This window comes from Panthera uncia, assembly GCF_023721935.1.
Source record: "Panthera uncia isolate 11264 chromosome A1 unlocalized genomic scaffold, Puncia_PCG_1.0 HiC_scaffold_17, whole genome shotgun sequence".
In the NCBI taxonomy this organism is placed as follows: domain Eukaryota; kingdom Metazoa; phylum Chordata; class Mammalia; order Carnivora; family Felidae; genus Panthera; species Panthera uncia.
Window position 1 is genome coordinate 27,760,760 of NW_026057577.1, and position 23,594 is coordinate 27,784,353.

General features: G+C 36.8%; 1 protein-coding gene across 2 annotated transcripts in view; it reads right to left on the reverse strand.

Moving 5' to 3' along the window:
- Window positions 1-218: 218 nt before the first annotated feature.
- Window positions 219-23,594, reverse strand: part of SAR1B (secretion associated Ras related GTPase 1B) — a 36,826-nt gene continuing 13,450 nt past the window's right edge. For both annotated transcript variants that reach the window (XM_049649213.1, XM_049649214.1), the window contains 6 exons: window positions 17,974-18,050; window positions 13,786-13,905; window positions 9,456-9,521; window positions 7,857-7,960; window positions 6,537-6,668; window positions 219-5,451 (listed from right to left, as the gene is read on the reverse strand). In XM_049649213.1, the coding sequence (XP_049505170.1) occupies window positions 5,335-5,451; window positions 6,537-6,668; window positions 7,857-7,960; window positions 9,456-9,521; window positions 13,786-13,905; window positions 17,974-18,031 (597 nt within the window). In that variant the 5' untranslated portion in view covers window positions 18,032-18,050 and the 3' untranslated portion in view covers window positions 219-5,334. The remainder of the gene's footprint in view (window positions 5,452-6,536; window positions 6,669-7,856; window positions 7,961-9,455; window positions 9,522-13,785; window positions 13,906-17,973; window positions 18,051-23,594) is intronic.

Sequence of the window (23,594 nt, forward strand, 5' to 3'; positions counted from 1 at the left end):
TTTTTCACACTTCAGTGGGGTCAACATTGTAACAGTCCTACTCCAGTTTGCCCAGAAGTTGTTTTCAGGCAAATTAGGCCTTGGTACTTAAGCAGATTCTTGAGAATCTTTGTATAAAGGGAATGTTCTATTATCTTCATAATTTCAAGTCCAAGAAATTTCTAATGAGCAAAATGAAAATTACAGCTGGATGATAAAAATGGAACTTGACACTCGAGTTTTTCAAAGACCAGGCTGGCATTTTATTTTTCTATTCCCAACACTCAAATTCATAGGGGGTGAATGATAATAGAACATAATCAAAATAACATACAAACACAATTCAAGAACATTTAACTATCTACTGTAGCTGTTCTTTGTAAAATACATAAAGGTAAACAGAAACATCTTTATATAAATTATACTTAACAATCTGTATACACTATAAAACCATTGTTAAAATTCACACTGAGATGCTAGTGCAAGCAGTGGTGTACAAAAGTGCAAACAAGGTTAGTGATGAAAAACTTATCACTGACTTACCACTTCAACAAACTCTGCATTCAGTCAAATACTGAAGGCCTCACCATGGAAAACACTTTGATCACTTTTAAGGAACATGACTGCATTAACCCTGAGTGCTCTCGCCTCAGCATGGCAACTGACTGCAAGTTCAGCTTAGGAGCAGCACCAGGGAATAGAGAAACCCATGTGAAGTTGGCCGTTCTGATGTGAATCTTCACACTTGATAACGATCACAATTCAAAAGGCAACTTATATGTCAAAAGCTGTAGGATTATCACCCCCCTGTACCCCAAAATATTTAAAACTGAAATTAAATTGAATCCTCCCTTCCCCATTAAGATGTATGCTGAAGAATTCATCCACTCGTGCAGCTTTTCTAAAATAATTCTGTGTGAAATCACTCAAAATTCTGCACTAAAATCCATTTGGTTGGGGACACTCCTGAAACAAAGTTTACTTTGGATAAATTTGCCTACTCGAATTACTTTTGATTCTATTTAAAAATGTGGTCAAAGCCCTGAACAGTATATCAGTGGTATTAAAATGCACTAGTTATTTAATGTTCTAAATTATGAGAACAAATTAGTTCGTTCAGAACTGCATCTTCGATAGATTCTGTAGATTCCCTTCATACTTTTTTATCGAGGTATGGTGTGGGGGTGTGTGAGGGAGGATGGTTCCAGGATTCAGGAGTGGAAACATGGTTTTAACAAAATCCCAATCACTTTACACAGAGGCACAGTCCCATATTCTAAGACCTGTTAGCTCTTTCTTTTTTTGTTAAAAAGCACTAATTTGCATTTCAAAAGAACAGGGATGGAAGCATCACCATGTAGTTTTGAGAATTCAGACCTTAAATGAAGATAGACCGTTCTTCAAACACTTACATTTACAGCCAAAAAATTAGTTTATAGAAAACATTTAATTCCTTATTGATTTTGCATTCAGGAATTTATATTTACTGATCTCTATTTTTTCATGCTTTCTTGGAGATTTTTTGAAGCTTCATCAACTTTTACCTAGGTGTAAATGATCCAAACAGTATATTCTAAATAAAATGAGTACAAGACACCTTGAAAGAGTTCACTTTACATTAGCTATTCTCACTGTACTCTGGTCAAAATATATTTGGCAATGAAGCCTTGCATATTTTCATCATGTGACTAACGACTGAAATGCCACAGTGAGTCACAACCAATACAGTTTCAGAACACATAAACCTTTCTCCTGAAACTCTCAAATCATGCCAACTAGAATTCTACTTCTTTTAATGATGGAACTTGTGAAAATGATGGGTTTTGAATGTGGCTGATAAAATCATTTTGCGGAAGGCAATAAACACTATTATCACAGCTATTACCCTATTTTAATGACTTACAAGTAGATGGTGTTCTGGAAAACACTATAAAGTGTGAGCCCGCTGGAAACTAACAAACACCATTGTAAACAACATTAAATTTGTACATATACATAGGCACACAAAACTAAAATTGACATCTATGTAGGCAATATCTGAATTCATACATCTTTGGCACTCAAACATACTGGGTCAACCAAGCCAATGGTGAAGAGTATTTTTTCATATACTTTACAAAATGTCTTGCCCCAATTTTTAAAAATGCTGTGATCTCCATTCTAAAAATTAACTGAGATAAAGACAAACTGGAATCAATTTAAAAAATTATCCGAAAGCATAATTAACAGCAGTCCCTGAAACAGGCATGGGGTTAAGAATTTCATTAAAAATGAAAAAGTGGGCTGAGACTTAGTCTTTTAGAGTTTTAGACTTAAGATTTTAAGACATCTTTTGAGCAGTGCCTGATATATATGGAATCCAATCTTGTATACAGCAGTGTTAACAACTACATTTCACACCTTACAGTGTAAGGTACAAAATTAACCTATGTACCCAATGCTACCATTTATCCCCAGAATACTCTGCAGGTGGACCTACTTGCACAGACACATACACAGTATGTTTTCCCCGTGTGCTTCTACTGTTTTTTGCCATTCTCTTAATTTGCTGCTCTTCAAGGGGAGCAGTGACTCAGTGTATGGACTCTGAGAAGCTGGAAGAGCAAGATGGTAAGCCCAATGGCTTGGGGACTCTGCAGGCCCATCTCTCTCGAGCTGCGGGAAAGCCAGGTGCTGTTAAGTGCAACGTCATTTCTGGATGTTCAGACTGTAAGAATCTTACATCACTGGAAAAATATCCACAGTTTAGCTGTGGTCCACAAAGTGACTTTGTTTCTTTGATCCCAATGTTAGAACTAGAATGGGAACTCTGGAGCAAGATATTTGGTACCAGAAAGCATTTTTCCTCTTTAGACAAACTAGTAAGCTTTTTCCTTTATACCAGTTTATGATACAGGTAACTGACTTTTCAATATCACAACATAAGGAGATAGTTGAAGAAAAGGTGTGTCCTTGTTGGTGCTCAAGACAGATACCAAAAATGAGAGGCAGGTACCTTTAATAAGGCCTAGTTCTGTTTAGTCAGGACACTTGAAATGAGTACTTTATTTAAGTAAGCTCTATACCCAACACGGGGCTTGAACCCACAACCCTGAGATCAAGAGTCACATGCTCTACTGAATGAGCCAGCCAGGCGCCCCTAGAAGTACTTTAAGCACAGGTGGCAAAATAAGCCAGGAGGTTGATACATCATTTTGTACTTGTCCCACGGTGCCACTGAGGATTCTAAGCAGGGAGGAAGCTCATATTTTTCATTTGGAAGGAAGCTTAAAGTGAAATAGAAGAGCCAAATTACTAAAACCAAATGTGAAATGACCTTATTGGTTTGGCTACTGGTAATTCCTTCCAGTCATATTCATCAATCCTTATCTATCTACCTCGTATCTTACCTCATTGATGACAGAAAGGACTCTAATACATGGTTTGGAAAACAGCTACAGAAAACACTAATTCTGATATTAAAATTATTCTTGATGGAAGTGGAGCAATCTATTCTCAAAGGAATTGGTTACATACACTATAAAATCTTAGTTTATAACCAAGAAAGAACTATCTTAAGTTTGAGAGTCTTTAAAAATACATATTTGGCACTTTCAGCTTATTTGAGTAATTATGAGAATCTCTGACATGGGAAAAAAAAAACCCCTCAGTTTCTTAGAAAATTGAAGTGATTTAAAAAACTAAAATTTTGTTAGTAAGTCTATCAGGCTTGCAGACACTATCACACCACAGGCATTACATCTAAAACAAAAACCTTCGGGCGCCTGGGTGGCTCAGTCGGTTGAGTGTCTGACTTCAGCTCAGGTCAGGATCTCGCGGTCTGTGAGTTCGAGCCCCGTGTTGGGCTCTGTGCTGACGGCTCAGAGCCTGGAGCCTGCTTCAGAGTCTGTGTCTCCCTCTCTCTCTGACCCTCCCCCGCTCATGCTCGGTCTCTCTCTGTCAAAAATAAATAAAACATTAAAAAAATTTTTCAAAAAAGCCTTTGTGGGAGGGGGGATGGGATAAATGGGTAAGGGGCATTAAGGATCTACTCCTGAAATGAATGTTGCACTATATGCTAACTAATTTGGATGTAAATTAAAAAATAATAAAATTAGTTTAAAAAAAAAAAAGCCTTTGTACTATAAAGTAAGAGCTGAGAACAATTAAGAAAAAAGAAAATGAAATACAAGTATTCATTTATTTCTACCAAGAAATAAAATGTGCCAAACAATGCAGAAGAGCTATAGATAGGACCAGAATCCTCACCCATATCTGACAACTGGAGCGGAAGAGGCTTTCTTTTTCCTCACACATACAGGCCTCCACAATGAAACTAGGCACAAGATCCTGCTTGTCCCCCACCCTGGGAGTACCATTATGTAAAAGGGAGTGGGGAGTACCTCTAAACGTGGGGAGCCTGGTGCCTGTCACTACTTTTGGTCAAAAGGCACAAATTAACAAATTGGGCACCAATAAGTTTGGAACGCTTCAGAATTAGACTAGAATGGAGCTTTAGAACCTATCCCAGATTAACCTTGTGTTGTACCAAAAGATGTGCTTTTCTTCAGAAGGCCGATCCCACAGCAACAAGGACATGGACCCCATCAGCACTACTAACGGTAGCATTACTGTTAAAAATACACGATTCAGAGATAAATGTGGTATAAGCTGCAACTGAACACAACTTGTCTCCTGGTAAACGCAAAAGCCTCTAGGGACTTAAACATTATTCTAAAAATTCTGAAGCCTTCTCCTTTCCCCACAACCTCCTCATACGTATGATGTTACTCAAAATTTTAGAGCATACTAGCTAGATACGACACATTAAAATGAAACATCTGCCCAACAAAGATGCCAAACATTAGGGTTTGTTTTATTGCATGACGTTTGCATAAGAAAAAATATTGAAAACTGTAAGGCATCATGCAATCATCAATAAGCTAATTATTAACTGTACACTTAAGATAGGTGGGCATATAATCTAAAATTTTAAAACTATTTCCAAAATAGTACATAAAAATTTAACATGATGAGCTTTTAAATATGGTTTACATTTGTAATTTCACGTTGTTAAAAAGTGCTTCAAATGTACTGCTGGAAAGTTGTTCTTTACAAATGGCGCTGGGGGTAATGTCAGATTATAAACTGTAAAAACTAATTATTTTTATGGAATTAGAAACCTAACATTGTGATATTCAAACTTACATTGAATTAGTTTTAAATTTGCACTCAAATTAAGTTGATATAATATTAATCTAAAAAACATCTGTTTTCTAACCAACAAAAGTCTATTGAATTCAAGTTATGCATGTTGAGTGATCAAATCTCTGAGTAGGCCTGAATGGTGAGACCTGGAACTGATGCAGGTTGTTGTTAATCAATGTACTGTGCCATCCAGCGGAAACCTTCCCCGTAACCTTGCCTTTTCAGCACGCTGCACATGAAAACTTCTAAGGGTCGGGCATTCAGTTCTTTCAGTGATACGCTGCCCTAGAAGGGAAGACAGACATTATGATGGATGACTCCTTTAGGAAATAAAAGCTCCACTTTACAGCAGAATTGCAGCTTATACATCTTAGAACAAAGGGTGACTGTGCTAAGCCATGGGTGTTGGGCATACAAGTCCCCTAGACACACAGGAAACCTCTCTCTTCTCAGTGGGGAAGAGGTGAGCTTGTGAGGCACACAAGAATGAAAATAATCTTTGACTTGAAAAAAAAAAAAAATGACCCAACCTGGCTTCGCTAATATTAAAGACAAACATTTTCTGAGTACGTTTATGACTAAACAAGGCCATCTCCTAAAAATGGGGAGTTGACTTACTGAAAAGAAGACACAGAAAACAGACCAAAGTCTACCCTAACATAGGAGTCTCCTTCCAAAGACTGTAGTATGTCTCTACTCTGAAAGAATAAATATAACCAAGGAAATTTTGTGAACTCTGAGATTTTCCAATACTAAGGTCCCTCCCCCAAATAAATACTAGTAGAAATGCATGCAAAAATAATGTGTCTTGAAGCTTATTATAAAGTATTATGTTTACAAAATCCCCCAAACACTCCTGTGTTCAACTTTACATTTTATGTTGATCTCTGATGAACTCAGGGCCTAAATACACGACTAGAATACTTAAACGTTCAAGTACATTCTTTAGTGGCTAATTCTGAAAATCTATGATGAATAAAACTCTGGAAGCTTTAATTTAGTTTCCCATAAGCATGAGCTTTGATATGTTTGTTATCACCAAGAAAAGGTTTCATTCAGTGGTAGAAATATAACCCATGCGGACATTAAAAAAGACCGAAATGTAGAAAGGACAGTTTTTAAGGGAAAAAAAAAAAAAATTTAAAAGACATTTGGTTGTACACTTGAAACTAATGTTACAGGTCAATTATACCCGACAACAACAACAATAAAAAGGCAGACCACCAGTTGGGCTAATAATAACCATGATTACTATTAGCACTAGTATTGGAATACAGTATTTCAGAAGATAAACATAAATAAAACATTAAATTAAAAGACACTTATACTGTCAAATGAAATAGTCACACTTGTCCAAAAAAATTATTTACCTTTCCTGTTGTCTGACCATATAAACCAAACATCTCTCGCAACCTCTCTTCACTGATGGCTTCAGGTCTGTCAATCTTATTCCCAAGAATCAATATAGGCACATTAGCAATGGTTTCATCTGTCATTAGTGACTGAAATAAAACAAAAAATGAAAGACAAGATGTTGATATGAAACCATCTAAAAGGCTCGTTACGACAAGACCCCAAATGAGTATCAAAGACTCATACTCTATCATATCATGTCAGTTTTGCAAACTATCTTTGGCAAACTTTTCCCACATTTGAGTAAGCTCAGAGGCGACTGGCTGGCTCAGTCAGTAGAGCATGTGACTCTTGATCTCGGGATTTTGAGTTCGAGCCACACCTTGGGTGTGGAAATTACTTAAAAAAAATAAAATCTTAAAAAATAAAAAATAACAAAAATAAAGTGAGCTCAATGAAACCATTAGCTCAATTCTTCTGTTTCCCTAAAGTTCCTTCTATAAATGCTCAACTCTACTCACTCTGAATCACTAAGGTACTAAAATGAACACCTTGAAGGTGGGCAGAACTGGTTTCAATTCTAGTTCTGCTGCTTATGAATTGTGAGATCTTGGATAAATAAGCCTCATTGAAGTTCAAAGAGAATTTAGAATAGTAGCACCTACCTTATGGAGTTGATTTGAGAATTAAATGAGTTAATATACATGTGCCTGGCACAAAGTAAGTAGTCAGGAATTCCCTGACCCTGTTCCATGACCACAGAACCTACCTGGACTTTTCCACATGAACAATTATTTACTTGCCTGCTATAGGAAGACACATGGTCAGGTCAAATCATGCAATTTCTTTCTCTGTGGTCCCAGATCTAACCCTGGCCTTCCCTGCTGTTCTGAATCCCTTTACGAAGCAGCTGACCTGGGAGAGGGGAGAAGTGGCTACACGTGACCTGCTCACTCCTGGAAGTGGTGACAAAGATAGTATGTTATACCATTTCCAGGTTCCAGACAACTCCCGAAGAAAATGGCATCCTAGGATGATCAGGGACTCAAGACCAAACCACTCCAGGTATGTTGCAGACATGAAATAAAATACAAGGCACGCTGCACAGAGTGAGCTTAGGTCTTCAGGAAGAAAGTCTGTGTTAGCACTTCCTCCATAGCTACAATTATTCTAAGCTACTGTCTCTGCATTCCTAGCAGAATAATCACTGAGCTCCACAAACCGCCAGGAGTTATATCAGAGGCTGCACAAAAGCTGCACTCTGATACTTAGATCTCCAACCTATTTCCTCAAGCTTACCAGAACGATTCAACTATGTTTAGTTTTAGTTAACTTACATCAAGTTCTTCTTTTGATTCTAACAGCCTTTCATGGTCTGCACAATCCACCAGAAATACAATGCCATTGATAGCAGGAAGGTAGTTTTTCCACACTCTTCGAGCTAACAAAAACAATCAGGAGTTAGATTTTATTTGCTGGTCAAACCTAGCAGATGGTTTGATGGAAGAGTCCAACAAGATTTCAAGTGTAATTATCCCTTAGATGCTACTACTTCACTCAAGTTTATCTTTAACCTGGTATTGCTAAATCTTTCCAGAAGAACAAGGAAGGCTTTCCTTGATGTGAGCAAGTCAAATACTTCACTCTGTCCCAGTTTTCCCATGTTAGAAGTGGAATTAATATTTGCTACCAATGGACAATGATGCACATTAAGTTCATTGGATGACTGCTATTTTTTATATGCGGTATTCATTTTTTGACATTTCTAGTTTATCAGTTTTTTTGGCCACTGATAAATTTGTAGTCAGTGACAGAAGGAAGTCAGTACTGGGTACAGATTTGTTAAAACAAAAGCTAACTGTGTAACAGAAATTAACTAAAGTCAACGAAACCATTCAGGTAATATTTTCCATGACGGTTTTTAAAGGAAAGTTTTAGGGCTGCCTTATGGGTAAGCAACTTTTTTCTGACTTCAGTTTTATGACATATCTTAAAAACAATACAGACATTAAGTCTCAGACAAACTCCCTTAGGTTCCAATTCTCTCTAACCATTATATTCTGGAAAGTACTTCATATATATTTCAAACAATTATTATGTCTCCAAATGTGCATTCACTAGCCACAGCCTCTTAAAATCTTTTCAACTGTTTGTCATAAGAGGTTTTTACAATGCCCACAAACTTTGTAATATTCATTATTTATGAATTACTATGTGCTGGGTACTGCCATGTCTTTTGAGGGACATAAAAAACGGATTCTAGTTCCAGAAAGTTTAGTAGAAGAGACAACACAGTCTTTTCCAAACTTGCAGACGTTTACACAGATGCACTAAACACCACAGAAGTACAGTTGAGAGCACTCATAGGTGAGAGTGGCTTCTCAGGGGCAGTAGCCACAATTACACTGGGCCCTGAAGGTGGGTTACTCATGTGCAGATGGGGGTGGCATGCATTAAAAACACAAAGGTGAGAGAACACCAAGGGGTTTGGTTTGGTTAGAGTACAGAGAATAGGAAAGGGAACAGTGGAAAATAAAGACAAAAAATAAAGTGGGATCAGATTGCAGAGATCCTCAATGCCAAGTCAAGGAGTTTGGTTTTATTTGTAGGTCAGCCATTGAAGGTTTTTAATGCATAGCAGTAACATCATCATAATGTAATTGTGACCATCAGTGAGATATGGATTGGAACAGAGAAGAGAACCTCAATTTTGCTTACACACTTTACACCAAAAGCAATTCAGATTTAAATTGACCAGGGGTATCATAAAAATCACACTTTGCTTTAAAGCTTATCTGGGGATAATAATTTTTAAATTTTAAGTCTACTCTGGCCTTTCTTGAATAGAATGAGATTTCATGCACAGGAAAATAATGGCTACATTTTTATTATGTTAAAATAAAATAAAGTTATTTATAAGAGTCATAGAATCTTACCTTGAACATGTCCACCCAGATCAAAAGTTGTAAAGGTCATGCCAGCAATAGTTAGTTCTTCTGAAGCTAAATAATAATACAAAATATTTTTACAAGAAAATCAGATTCCATTCATGGTATATACTGCTACTTTGGTTTATTTTAACTGCAAATAAGTTCAAATCAAACATTTAGGAATTGATAAAATAATTTGTTGGGGCGCCTTGGTGGCTCAGTCAGTTAAGTGTCTCAATTTCGGCTCAGGTCATGGTCTCACGGTTTGTGGGCTCAAGCCCCACATTAGGCTCTGTGCTGAGCCTGCTTGGGATTTCTCTCTCCCTGCCTTTCTCTGTTCCTCCCCAACTTGTATTCTCTTTATCTCTCTCAAAAAAAACATAAAAAAAAAAAAGAATTTGTTGTAATTAGATATACTCCAGTTTATATTGACAGTTTAATACAAGTAATGGTAATAATCTAGTATTCACTACCCACCACAAATCCAACACTTTTGTTTTTCCTTCTCTATTTTTCCTGCTGAAAATATTAACTATTCAGATAATTATTTGCTGTGAATTCAAGTAACTGTTTCAACCTAATAATTTTTCCTGTAATTCATTTTAGATGCTACCAGGGAAATAATTTTCCCTTGTAGCTCTCATATTATGCAAGTGACAGTCTTTAATGATAAACACAACTTTAATAAACATTCTCACCATTATTTCTTCAAACTGTTTTCTGTTCTCTCCCTTCTTCTGGGACTTCAAGTGTAAGTTTGCTAGACTGCTTGGTATTGTCCCACAAGTCACTGAGTGTTCATTTTCTTTTCATTTTTCTCTCTGTGCTTCATTTTACATAGTTTGTTTGGTGTTGACTTAAGTTCACAAGTCTTTCCTTCTGCAGTACTGGCACTAATTTACTATTAGCCTTGTCTAGTAAAAATTTCATTTCAGGTATTAAGTTTTCATTTCTAGAAGTTCTACTTGGTTCTGTCTTATATCTTCCATTTCTTTCCTCATTCTGTTCACATTTTCCTTAAATCCTTAAGCACATTCTTCGCAGCTGTTTCAACATCCTTATCTGTTAATTCCATCATCTTAGTCACTTCTGGGTCTGTCTCTACTGATTAATTTTTCTCTTAGTTGTGGATCTCACTTTCCTGCTTCTTTGCATGTCTAGCAATTTTTTATTGGATGCTAGACATTGTTGTATTCTTTTGAAGCAATGTGAACTTTATTCTGGCAGGAAAACTGCTTGCAGATCACTTTTTAAGTTTTGTTGGGTTAAAGTAGTCTTTACTTTACAGCTACTTCAGCCCCCTTACTAAGGTATGATTCTTCTGAAGTCTCTTTTGGAATGCCCTGTGTATTCAACCAGGTTTCTGCCTTCTGGCTGGTGGGAACATGAGTGATTCCTGGCCCCATATGAGCTCTGAGAATTATTTGGTTAACAGCCCTGCTACAGTTATTCTTTCTCCAGAAATTTTTCTGTGACTGGCCATGGGGAGTTTTACCCTGTGCACACAAATTGGTATTTAGCCACAAACATTGCTGGACTTCTTTCTCTGCAGAGCTCCTTCCTCTGGTACTATGCCAAGCAAATTCTCATCACCTCAGCATCCCCATATTCTGGTCTCTGTCTCCTCAACTCAGCAAGACTACTGTGTTTTGTTTGGGTTTCCTCTCCCTGCACCATGGTCTGAAAAGGATCTCTGTGATAAAGCTTGGATACAGAAAGGTTTTCCATCTCTAAGGAACCATAGTCCTCTGCTAGATATTGTCCAGTTCTGAAAACACTTGTATATATTTTTGTCCAGTTTTCTAGCTGCTTACAGTGGAGGGTAATGCCAGACACTCTTACTCCATCAGAGCCAAAAGCAGAAGTCCCTATGATCATAATGAAAAGGCTCAGTGTAATTTTAACTCTTCATTACACCTGCTGAGGCCCCAGGGTACTTTCTTGTTAAAAAATTATTTATGTAGACTCCTAAGTGAATGAATAATCAATACAGTTTGTGTTCAAAGTGTGTTTCTTTCCACAAGGAAAATATAATGCTTGGATGTAGCTGGGAAACCACCTTTATGGTTACAATCCTTAAAAGACTCCCTACTTTATAAAAAGTCCCAGTTTAATTAAGACACAGAAAACTCTTAATATCTCAGGAAGTCTTCCCCTTCCCAGTCAATGTCCACTCCCAGAAGCAATAATTCCAGCACCACAGGTTTGTTGTGCATATTCTACAATTTCATATAAATGATACCATAATGTATGTAACTTTTTGTGACCAGTTTCTTCCATGCAGAATATGCACCATATGTAACAGTTTATTCCTCTTTCTTATTGAATAGAATTTCACTGTTTATCCTTTTTTTTTTTCTTTTTTTAAATTTTTATGGCTATTTGAGCTGTTGGGGGCAGTTGGGGGATATTACAAATAATGCTGGCATAAACACTGTTGTACAAAGATTTTGGTAAAAATATGTTTTCATTTCTCCTTGATACACACTTAGCAATGGAACTGTCAGATCATAGGGTAGATACATGTTACCTTTTCACATATGCTTTTGATTAATGCAAAATGTAAGATAAAATGAATGTGAGCTGTAGGAAAGTTGAGATGGCAACTATTTTGTGCCACTGCTTTTAGTCCTGGTACTTAGAATAATGTGTGACATAAAGTAGGTACTCAATAAATATTTGTTGAATAAATGAGAGCAATATCAAAAAATTTAAAAATGGGGGCACCTGGCTGGTTCAGTCAGTAGAGCGTACACTGTATGTCTGAGCCCCACATTGGGTATAGAGATAACTTAAAAATAAGATCTTAGCCCCACTCTTTTCCCAATATAAAAAAATTTTATGAAGTTTTCCTTTTCCAACTTCACTATTAATTTCATTGATAAAATGGTACTTTTTGTCATTGTTCTCTGTCCTTGTTCTCTGAATATTTACTGAATTAAATAACTATCATATTATCCACTTTTTGGCCCAGTTCTCAATTCTATTCTCATTTTTATTAAAAATTTTTTTAACATTTATTCATTTTTGAGAGACAAAGCATGAGTGGGGGAGGGGCAGAGAGAGAGGTAGACACAAAATCTGAAGCAGGCTCCAGGCTCCAAGGTGTCAGCATAGAGCCTGATGTGAGTCTTGAACTCACAAACTCTGAGATCATGACCTGAGCCAAAGTTGGACGCTTAACTGACTGAGCCACATAGGCATCCCTTTTATTTTTATTTTTTTAAGTATATTTATTTTGATAGTGAGTGAGTCAAAGTGAGCAGGGAGGGGCAGTGAGAGAGGGAGAGAGAGAGAATCCCAAGCAGGCTCCACACGGTGAGTGCAGAGCCCAGTGTAGGGCTTGATCTCATGAACTGTGAGATCATGACCGGAGCTAAAACCAAGAGTTGGACTATTAACCAATTGAGCCACCCAGGCACTCAATACAACTATTAAAATTCATTTTACTCTATGTCGACTTGATTCATAGACTTTTCAACAGTAAAAGCAAGGTCACAGATATTTATAAGGCGTATGTTCTAATAATTTTGTCACTTTAATGTTTACTTTATATAAAGGATAGTATGTATTATATAAAGGATGTTATGTATTAAGTGATTTACAGAATCATTGTTAATGTCTTTCAGGGTAGTCTGTCTTAAAGAAACCACAGTAAATTATTTTTTTAAACTGTTTTAAAACTTTGTATAAATGTATCAATATGTGCCCTGTTTTTTGGAATAATTCTATGGTCTTTATATTAGATACTGTTGAGGTTTCTCAGACTAGAAAAATAACTGGGTAATAAGTTGAGAGTAACTAACAAAGTATAATATGACTATAATCTGTCCACACTGAAAAAGGATTAAAATAGTAGTTTTAAAATGTGAAAGAAATTAGGTTATCTAGACAAGGTAATGGTGGGGGCGCCTGGGTGGCCCAGTCAGTTAAGTGTCTGACTCTTAATCTCACGGTCCTCAGTTCAAGCCCCATGCTGGGCTCTGCAATGGGCATGAAGCCTACTCAAAATAAATAAATAAACAAGGTAATGGTGACTATTTATAGCCTAAGCAGTATCTGGTTGGATAGACCTCAATCATGTTATAATCCCTGAGAAAGTAACCTTAATTCCTCTATCTGGAGAAGGGTGTACAAACTGGTAAGAAGATAGGAGTATTATTTCAAGATCTAAATATACACCCTGGGAGTGGGTCAGCTATTATTTACTGTATTATTTTAATAGGTCAAATCACCTGATCACAATTATCCACCAAAACCCAAAAAACTTTTGGTTAGTGCCTATGAATTATTATCACTTAATAAAGTAGTTTGTTGCATGGGGGAACATACTTACTGGGATGTAACGTCGGGACATGCTGTCCAAGTCTGTCATCTTTTAGCATGTGTAGCAATGTTGTTTTTCCTGCATTATCCAATCCAAGAAATACCAATTTACCAGTTTTCTTATATAATCCTGCAGAGTAATAAGACCTATGATTAGTCAAAGTGCTATCTGACAGATTCAAGTAAAATGACTTCAAATAAAAGTATAATATAAATATAATTATTTACAGTTTAGTTATTTGGATACTTTCCCTAATTACTCTAGATGTTTTATAAAGAAACACCTATTAACCTTTTGAACTTGTAAGATTTTATAAATTTGCTTGAATAAAGTTGGATTTCTAGTCTAATTTCAGTTTTGAAGAGCTATTTTAAATCTATCATGATTTGCAAATTCAGATCATTTTAAACCTAAACTTTGTCCCAATCAATGAATGTGTATTATCCAAACTTATCTGTAGTGCCAAAATGCTGATTCCCTTGACAATTTGGGAATAAATATCTATGTCCACTACTAGAGAAACAAAAAATGCTTGAGATCATGTATTTATGAAACGAGACAAAAAGGGAAATTAAAGAGATATCCATGGATGAAAATAAATTAAGTAGTTTTGACAATAAAAATCATAGTGAGTTCTTGCAATAGAAAGTTTAGGTCATCGTCAAATTTCCCTGAGACAATAAGGTTGAACTATTCATAGGATTGCATAAAACTAAAGCAACAACAAAAAAACCAAGCACGTAATTTTTTAAGTGTATCAACCAAGTACTGATAGATGAAGTAATAGAAAAAAGAGAGCATTGACCAGTTTATAGATTGGCATTTGTTGAGAAATTCCATATTGAGTTTTTTTTTTCTAAAGGCTTTTTTTCAGCTTTAGGTTTACATCAAAACTGACAGGATGGTACAGAGATTTCCAATATACTCCCTGTCCCCACACATATATATAGCCTCTCCTATTATTAACATCACTCACGAAAATGGTACATTTTTAACCAACAGTGAACCTACATTGATCGATCATAGTCACCCAGAGTTTCCTTAGGGCTTACTCTTAGTAGAGTATATTCTGTATTTTGACAAACATATAAGGACATATATCCATGATTATAATATACAAAGTAGTTTCGCTGCCCTAAAAATCCTATATGCTCTGCCTATTCATCCACCCTACCCGCCCTGCCCAGCAACCACTGCTCTTTTTATTGTCTCTGTATTTTTGCCTTTCCAGAATGTCATATAGTTGCATATGACACATAATTGTAATCATACAGTCAATTGAGATTGACGACTTTCACTTAGTAATATGCATTTAAAGTTCCTCCATGTCTTTTCATGCCTTGATAGCTCATTTCTTTGAGCTTAGTAGTATTCCATTAAGCAAAATTCCTTAGTGCTTAGTAGTATTCCATTATCTGGATAAACCAGTTTATTTATCCATTCACCTACTGAAGGATATTTTGGTTCCTTCTAAGTTTTGGCAATTATAAATGAAGCTGCTATAAAATCTTTGTGCAGGTTCGTATGTGGCCCTAAGTTTTCAGCTCTTTTGGGTAAATGCCAAGGAGCACAAGTGTTGGATTGTATGGTAAGAGTATGTCTAGGTTTGTAAGAAACCACCAAATTGTCCTCCAAAGTGGCTGTACCATTTTTCATTCCAAGCAGTGAATGAAAGTTCTTGCTGCTCCACATCCTCACCAGCATTTGGTGTTGTCATTGTCCAGATTTTGGACACTCTTATAGGTATGTAGCAATAATGAATTTTATTTTCCATATTTAATTGTCTAACACCTATGGAATTACATGAGGACAGGGGACATAGTAGCAACTCAAAAATATGTTTACTCAATCAAAAAAATGAACTTTTGGGGGCGCCTGGGTGGCGCAGTCGGGTAGGCGTCCAACTTCATCCAGGTCACGATCTCACGGTCCGTGAGTTCGAGCCCCGCGTCAGGCTCTGGGCTGATGGCTCGGAGCCTGGAGCCTGTTTCCGATTCTGTGTCTCCCTCTCTCTCTGCCCCTCCCCCGTTCATGCTCTGTCTCTCTCTGTCCCAAAAATAAATAAACGTTGAAAAAAAAAAAAAAATTAAAAAAAAAAAAATGAACTTTTGAAGACATTAGCCAATGCTAATTCAGGTTACTCATTTTTTAATAAGTCCACGCCAAAATAATACCTAAGTCTTTCTCCACATTGATGCTTAAAAAGTAAATTGTTTGAAGTCCTAATGTTTTGATCACTCAGTGCCCAACAGTTCTGATCCTAAGGGAAGATTGTCTTCCATATTTATTTGAGCTGAAATACTATATTTCTCATTTAATCATGAACTGTGACTAATAATTTTTTAAACACTTCTATTTCTTAAAATGTTTCTACACAGGTGGTTTCTAATCAGTGCAATCACAATCTTTCCTACCTTTTAAGTAGTAACAGTGCACTGGGTAAGAATCCAAAAGGGAACACCTAGGACATTTAAACTTTAATCTTGAAAGTAGGTTGGACTAAATCCTTATTTTGTGATAAGCACTGTTAAGCATTATACATTACTTCATTTAATCTTCAAAATACTCTTTGAAGTACACATTATTCTCTTTCTTACAGAGGGGAACAAAGGCTCAAAGTTAACTTGCTCAAATGCTGAGGTCAGATCTGAGATAGAACCCATCTTTGATGCAAAAGCTTTGGTTCATTTCCATTTCTCTACACTGCCTCCTACTGTTAGCCCTATTAACCTCTTGCTCCTGCTTAGGAGTCAATCTATTTTGCCTTTACAATGTAGTTCCGCATTAAATCATTTTTCTATCAACTGAGACATAGATACCCATCACAACCCAGGTTATCCCAGTATAATGAAGTTGAAAACATTTATTTCTGACCCAGTTTTTGTACATATGTAACAAAATATTTCAGTCTGATAAAAATATGTAAGAATTCTTGAGGAGGTAGTATGGAAGATCTGATATTTGACCTGTAGCAGAGTGACAGTATAAGATAATGTGAGAGATTTTATTTTAAAAAGGAAAAAAAAGGAGCACATGGGTGGTTTAGTCGGTTAAGTGACCGACTCTTGATTTTGGCTCAGGTCATGGTCTCAAGGTTTGTGAGTTTGAGCCCCACATTGGGCTCTGTGCTGACAGTGAGAAGCCTGCTTGGGATCCTCTCTCTCCCCCTCTCTCTGCTTCTCCCCGACTCATGCTCTCTTTCTCTCTCAAAAATAAATAAATAAAAATTAAAAAAAAAGAAAACTGGTTTTTAAAAATTTGCAAATATTGAGGTCCATATAAGAAATAAAAATAGACTGATAAAATTTGATCTTAAATTTTTATCCTTTTAATATATAGTGTCAAACAAGATGTGTATTTTCCAAACAAAATTTATTTCCTTGGTTAAGATTATGTTTGTGGAAGAAAAAATATTTATATAGGAGATAACAATTCATAAGTACAGTTGTGGCCAGTTAGGAGTTACGTTGACAACTCTGTAATTACATGAAATGCTTCTCTTTGTGCCAGTTCAAGATGATGATTACATGGAGACTAAACTTAGGGTAAGATTCGAAAACAGGAGATCAGAACATCTTCATTAATTACTACAATAATAAAGTTGTATACATGGTAACATAAAAGTCAATCAAAAGCTTGTTTCACTGGAAAACGTGAGAAGTTAAGAATGTCAGTAAGAGAATGAGATGCTATGATTTTTCCTCTTTAATATCTATAAAGAAAGGAAAATCACTATTCAGAATTGCTGGGTATACAAGTCTCATTTAGCAGATTTTATGCTGCCATTTACAAGGCACTTGATGGAACATAAATTTATAATAACAAAAATAATGCAGTGAGTTTCTGTGAGGATTAAATGAGATAAAGTATCTAAAGCACTCAGAAACTTTTTAGGTAAACTGGCTAATCACAGGTAGCTACTCCTGTAAATAATATTCCTATCAACAACCTTAAAAGAGGTAGGAATTACTGTTAATTTACAGATAAGGAGACTAAGGCTAAGGTAAAGAAAGTAATTTGCCCAAGATTACATAATTTATAAGAGATATACAATGAGTAATTTGAACACATTAGTATGATTTCAAAATTCACATTCACAACTAGTGGATTATACATAAAGAGGCTCTAGACAAATAAGCACTTTTATTTAAGTAGGATTAAATGGGATAACAATAGAGAACAAAGGGCCAACATTACCTAAAAACTGTAGCACACTGCTGAAACCACTGTAAATCCAGTCAAATATGAAGGACATATCCAAATCCTTATAGAGTCTGGAAAAGAAAGTGTTTTGAATTCAGTAGTTGACATTAAACACCAACAACATTAAACATGAACTCTGAGTAAACAATCCTATAACAACCTTCCTATAAAGAGTTTAACCATTCTTTTTTGTTGTTGTTTATTTATTTTTGAGAAAGAGAGCACACAGTAGGTGAAAGGCAGAGAGAGGGAGATAGAAGATCCAAAACGGGCTCATGCAGACAGCGGAGAGCCCAATGTGGGGCTTGAACTCACAGAACCACAAGATCATGACCTGAGCCGAAGTTGGAGGCTCAAGTGACTGAGCCACCCAGGTGCTCCCCCCCTTTTTTTAATGTTTATTTGAGAGAAAGTATGTAAGAGTGAACGCACAAGTGGGGAAGGGGCAGAGAAAGAGGGGGACAGAGGATCTGAAGCGAGCTCTGTGCTGACAGCAGAGAGCCTAATGCAGGGCTCAAACTCACTAACCGTGATCTCATGATCTGAGCCAAAGTTAGACACTTAACTGATGGAGCCACCCAGGTGCCCCAAGAGTTAGCTATTCTTATCCAAGGTGATCTAATCAGATACCTACTGATACATAAAACACAAAATGCTATTAAAATACAAACTAGTGGGGCTCAGTTGGTAGAACATGCGACTCTTGATCTCAGGGTTATGAGTTCAAGCCCCATACTGGGTGTAGAGCTTACTTTAAAAAGAAAGGGGAAAAAAGGCCTCTATTTTTAAAAAACAACAAAAAAATTTTTTAATTAAAATAGAAATATGAACTAGAGACCATTCTTTACCAACCACAGTGGCAAACCTGAAAATGAACTGTAATAGCTGGAACTAGAAAAGATGTGGTACAAGATGCAGTTAGTGGCAGTAGAAATTGTTACAAATCTTTTTAACAACTAATTTGGCAGTAATCTGTATGTTATACCATCTGACCCAAGAATTCTACTTTTAGAAAATGTCCTAAATATAAACAATCTTTATGTATCAAGATGTGCATCAAAGTGTTATGTAAGAAAATTTTTGGAAATAATCTATATTCAAGAGTAAGTTAAGGTATATATGGCCTATGAAATACTTACCAAAACCTTGGAGTGGAGGAAGAAAAAGCAAGGAGAAAGAGAGGAAAGGAAATTTATGATAATGAAGTAAGTTTTAAAGTCTGATTATACCTATGTGGAGTAAAACCCCCTTTTCCATTATTTTTGGTCTTTTGTAGCAAATGATATCAGGTGGTCAATTTCTGGGCTTGTAATCTTAGTGCATTTTTCAAATTTTAATATTACCGAATGTTAAAAAACATTTTTTTAAATCACAGTAGAAAATACAGAGTATAGTTCAATTTAGCATTTCTTTGACATGTTCTTGATAACTAATAAAGTTAATATGGAAAGAAGAGGGGAAAAAAACTTCTTGAGAAATGAAAGAATATACAAAAGTATACTTTCAGATCAACAAAGTTCATTTTCTAGAGGTAAACAAAATCCAGGCCCCAGATTTGGGCAAAGTCCGAACAATTTGAAGGATTCTGCTATCTTTGACGTTCTTTAGACAAAGTGTGACACACAGCACTGCTTTCTTTAACCACCTCTCAGTCCAGTGGGCTGCCAACTGTGACCCAGACAGGCCCACCAAACTCAGAATTCCTTGAGGATAAGGTGTGTAAGAGATTACATTGCCTTGAGAGTGAGAGTCAACCTACCTCCAGTTTATAGGAGGCCTGCCAGTATTTACTAGGGGATTCCCTGGATCCAGGCAATAGCCTCTCCTCTCTTTCAATTCCTTACTTGAACTAGCAAGAGAAGAATTTTGCTCTTGAAACCAGTCCATTCCTGACTGAGAGTGACTCACAAATAACGAAGTTTCATGTGTCAGTATCACAAGAATAAAAACTAGAAGAGCAACTTATATATACACACAAGAATCCATTGTTACAAGTTCTTATTTTACTGAAGCTGAAAATTACATCTTGTTCTATTATTATTCTAGGTTATGCAGAAATTGAAACTTGTAGTCACAAAAAATATATACAAGTGGTTTATCTTTTCTGAAGATTTTTAAGATATATCATAATTTTCACTGTAAAGAATCAAAGCAATGGTTTACTGAGATATTTTAATTCAATAATGATTACTAAATTCATATTATGTCCAAGGCCCTAAGCTAGACACCACAGAGGATACAAATACTAGTGATAAACATGGCTTCTTCTCTTGAAAAGGTTATAGTCTAGAGAGGTAGGTTAGCTATACAAATGTAATTTAACTGAAAAAAGTTAAAACTGAATAGGATAGTACCTAGGATGGTAACAACTTAATCTATAGAATTTCAAGACTTATATAAACACAAAGAAAAAAAATGCCCATACTGTAAACCATAAGCTCTGAGGGGATTAATGATCATAACAACATAAAATCAGAATAAAAATAAGCAATACAACAGGAAAGGGTATGGTACCCTCACAAATATACTTTGTATTCTGTATAAGAAAAGAGAAAAACAGTCTTCCTTGCACACTTCTACAACGGCCACAAGTTGTAGGTAAGGAAAGGTTTCTTGGGTGATGTTCAGCCTGAATCTTGAAGATTAAATAAGAGTTTGCTAAGTGGTTATGAGGGCTATACTGTGTGCAGTGGTGTGAAACTAAGTGGGAACAGCAAAAAATCAGGTACTGTGAGACGATGTGACTGGTTAGGGGGCCACAAACTGAGTCACTCAACAGATGCTAACAAGGGAGGCAGGAGTCAGAATGAGAAAGAAATATGAGACTAAATTTAGGCATTTGGTCTTCCATGTTTGCTACCTATAACATACGGACATAAGAAACAATACTTATTCGGTCTTTCAATTTAATAAAGCAAAGCAAACAAAAAATAGCAGTTATCCCTATGAGCACTATGATTTGTCAAGAGGTTAAAAACAGAAGCTATGGAGCCAGGACTTTACCACTTACCATTTACCTTAGCCAAGTTACTTTAATATCCTTACCTGTAAAATGGGAGTAATAGTAGCTATCTGAGATGGTTGTGAAGACTAAATCAATTACGACACACAAAGTATATAGCACAGAGTTAAGCATTCAATGTTAGCTGCTGTTACTATTATTTCTTCTACTTATATGACCTAATATACCGGGCACTTTATGTGACCACTAAGCACCCCAACAACCTTTCAAAATAAATACTGTTTGTTTTTAAATGCCTACTTACTTTTGGGGGAGAGAGAGAGCAAGCGAGCAGGGGAAGGGCAGAAAGAGAAGGAGACCCAGAATCCAAAGCAGGCTCCAGGCTCTGAGCTGTCAGCACAGAACCCAATGCGGGGCTCGAACTCACGAACTATGAGATCATGACCTGAGCTGACGTCTGACACTTAACCAACTGAACCACCCAGGCGCCCCAATACTGGTTTTTTTTTTTTTAAGCTCTGTGTCCAGCGTGGGGCTTGAACTCAACCCTGAGATCAAGAGTCACATGCTCTACCAAAGTGAGCCAGCCAGGCATCCCAAAATAAATACATTATTGTCCCCACTTTACAGACGAAGAAACTGAAGTTGCAATAGCTAAAACTCAAGTCTTAATGATTGGCACATCTAAGTACCAAACCTGGGTCTTTCTGACTTCCAGGTCCACGCCCTTTCTCCTACATTGCAGTAGCTTTGTAACAAAATTTTAAAGGTTTATATTTGTTTAAATGATTATGTACCATTTTTTGAATCACTCCACCTTATGACTCTGACATGTAATTCCTCTCTCTCCCTCTTATCCCCCATCCAGTTGCTTATTTCCAAGCTCTATCAATTTCTGTAGTCTCAGCATTCTTTTGATTCCTACAGGAGCTACTTTGTGATGAACCTTAAATCACATTCCTGAACTACCATCTTAACCTCATATTTTGTCTGTACCAATCTGTACATGCCCTCCAGAGTGGCTTTATGAAAATGTCATCTTAGATTTGACTTGTTGCATAGTCAGGGTGACTATAACTCCTCGTTTGCTGGGGACAGTCTCAGCAAAGTTATCTCGGTATAATTATCAATAGTGCGTCCTTTCATTCTCAAAAGCATCCTGATGAAGTGTGAAATTTATATGGTCACCCTATACCTGTGGATAGAGAGCCATTGGAGGTCTGTGAGATGAAAAATGATTCAAACTCCTAGTCCAGTATTCCAGAACTTCGACTATAAACCTTTTGGCCACCTTTACAAGCTTAATACATATCCTCCATTTATAGCTTTCCCTGAACCAAAGTAAACCACTTCGCACTCACTGCTGGTGACCTGAACTTAACCATCTTAAAACTTCTGCTCATTCTCCTTCCCAACATCAGAATTTCCCCCACCAGGTCTGCCTAAAGATCTCCTGCCTCAAGCATGAGCCAAATGCTACAGAAGAAATGAGTTTTCACTGGAGATGGACTTTAAGGGACAGATGGGGGTGGAAGAACTGACAGAACCCAGTAAGGGGAGAAGAATTAGAAGAGGTGATGGCACAAGTGGAAAGGAGTTAGTCCCAAGAAGTCCAGCTGCAGAGATGTCACAGCTTGCTTTGTGGCAAGGAGACAAATGCTGAGAGCATGAGGAGCCTGCATGGAACAAAAATACAGGAGAGCCTGTGGCCAGTACTTAAAGCACCAGAGCTGGTCTCTAGAGTCATGACCTGTGTGACAAGTTCCTTCTGCAAAATCTCTGAGTGTTGTAAAGATCAAATGAGATAAAATGCACAAAATAAGTACTTAATACCTGGTTGCTGTTATTACTGAGAAACAAATTGGATAGAGGGTCAATAGGTGGAGGGAGTAAGGAAAGATTCCTCTTTCAAAGAGTTTGAAATGGAATGAGGGAAATGGGAGTTTCTTCTTAAGAAGTCTTCTTTCTTCTTAAGCCTTAAGGAGGGTAAGGCTCGAGTATGTTGATAAGAAGGAGCTAGCAGAAAGGGAGAAATTAAAGATAAAAGAAAAAGAGAAGGAAGGAATTAACCAAAAGGGGCAAAGTCTCAAGAGGAGCCAGGGATGAGAGTGCATCTCCTCCTCTAAGAGTAGAAGTAAGAAGGGCCAGAAAATGTACACTGGAAGTAGCAGGAATCTGAATCCAAAAGTGAGGAAGTCTGATAGAGAATTTTCTGAGGAGCAGAGTGAGGATTAGAATAGATAGCTACCTACTGTGGGGAAAAGATCAAATTAAAAGAGTGCTAACAAGAGCCAAGTGCTTGGCTGGGGCTGAAAAACATTCACAGCACTGCCCATCTGCAGGGATTTCTAATTTTCCCCTCTCCCTGCCACCCTACCTTCCCAGTGAGTGTCAGCTTTAGAGAACACGGAATGAATAGGGCTTAGAAGTGAAAAAAGACAAGGGGAACTGGAATTTGAGAGTACTAGTGAGAGGTTGAAGTGGTGTGATCAAAAGTTCAGGCTGAGTGGCTAACGGTACAAAGGCAACTAATATATGGGGATAAAGTAGGGGAGCAAAGGCAGGCTTCTCACAGAAAAGAGAGAACGGGGGAAAATATCTGGTTGAAAAGCAAATGTAGACATAGTCATAGTATGAGACAAGTGAAAGGTGG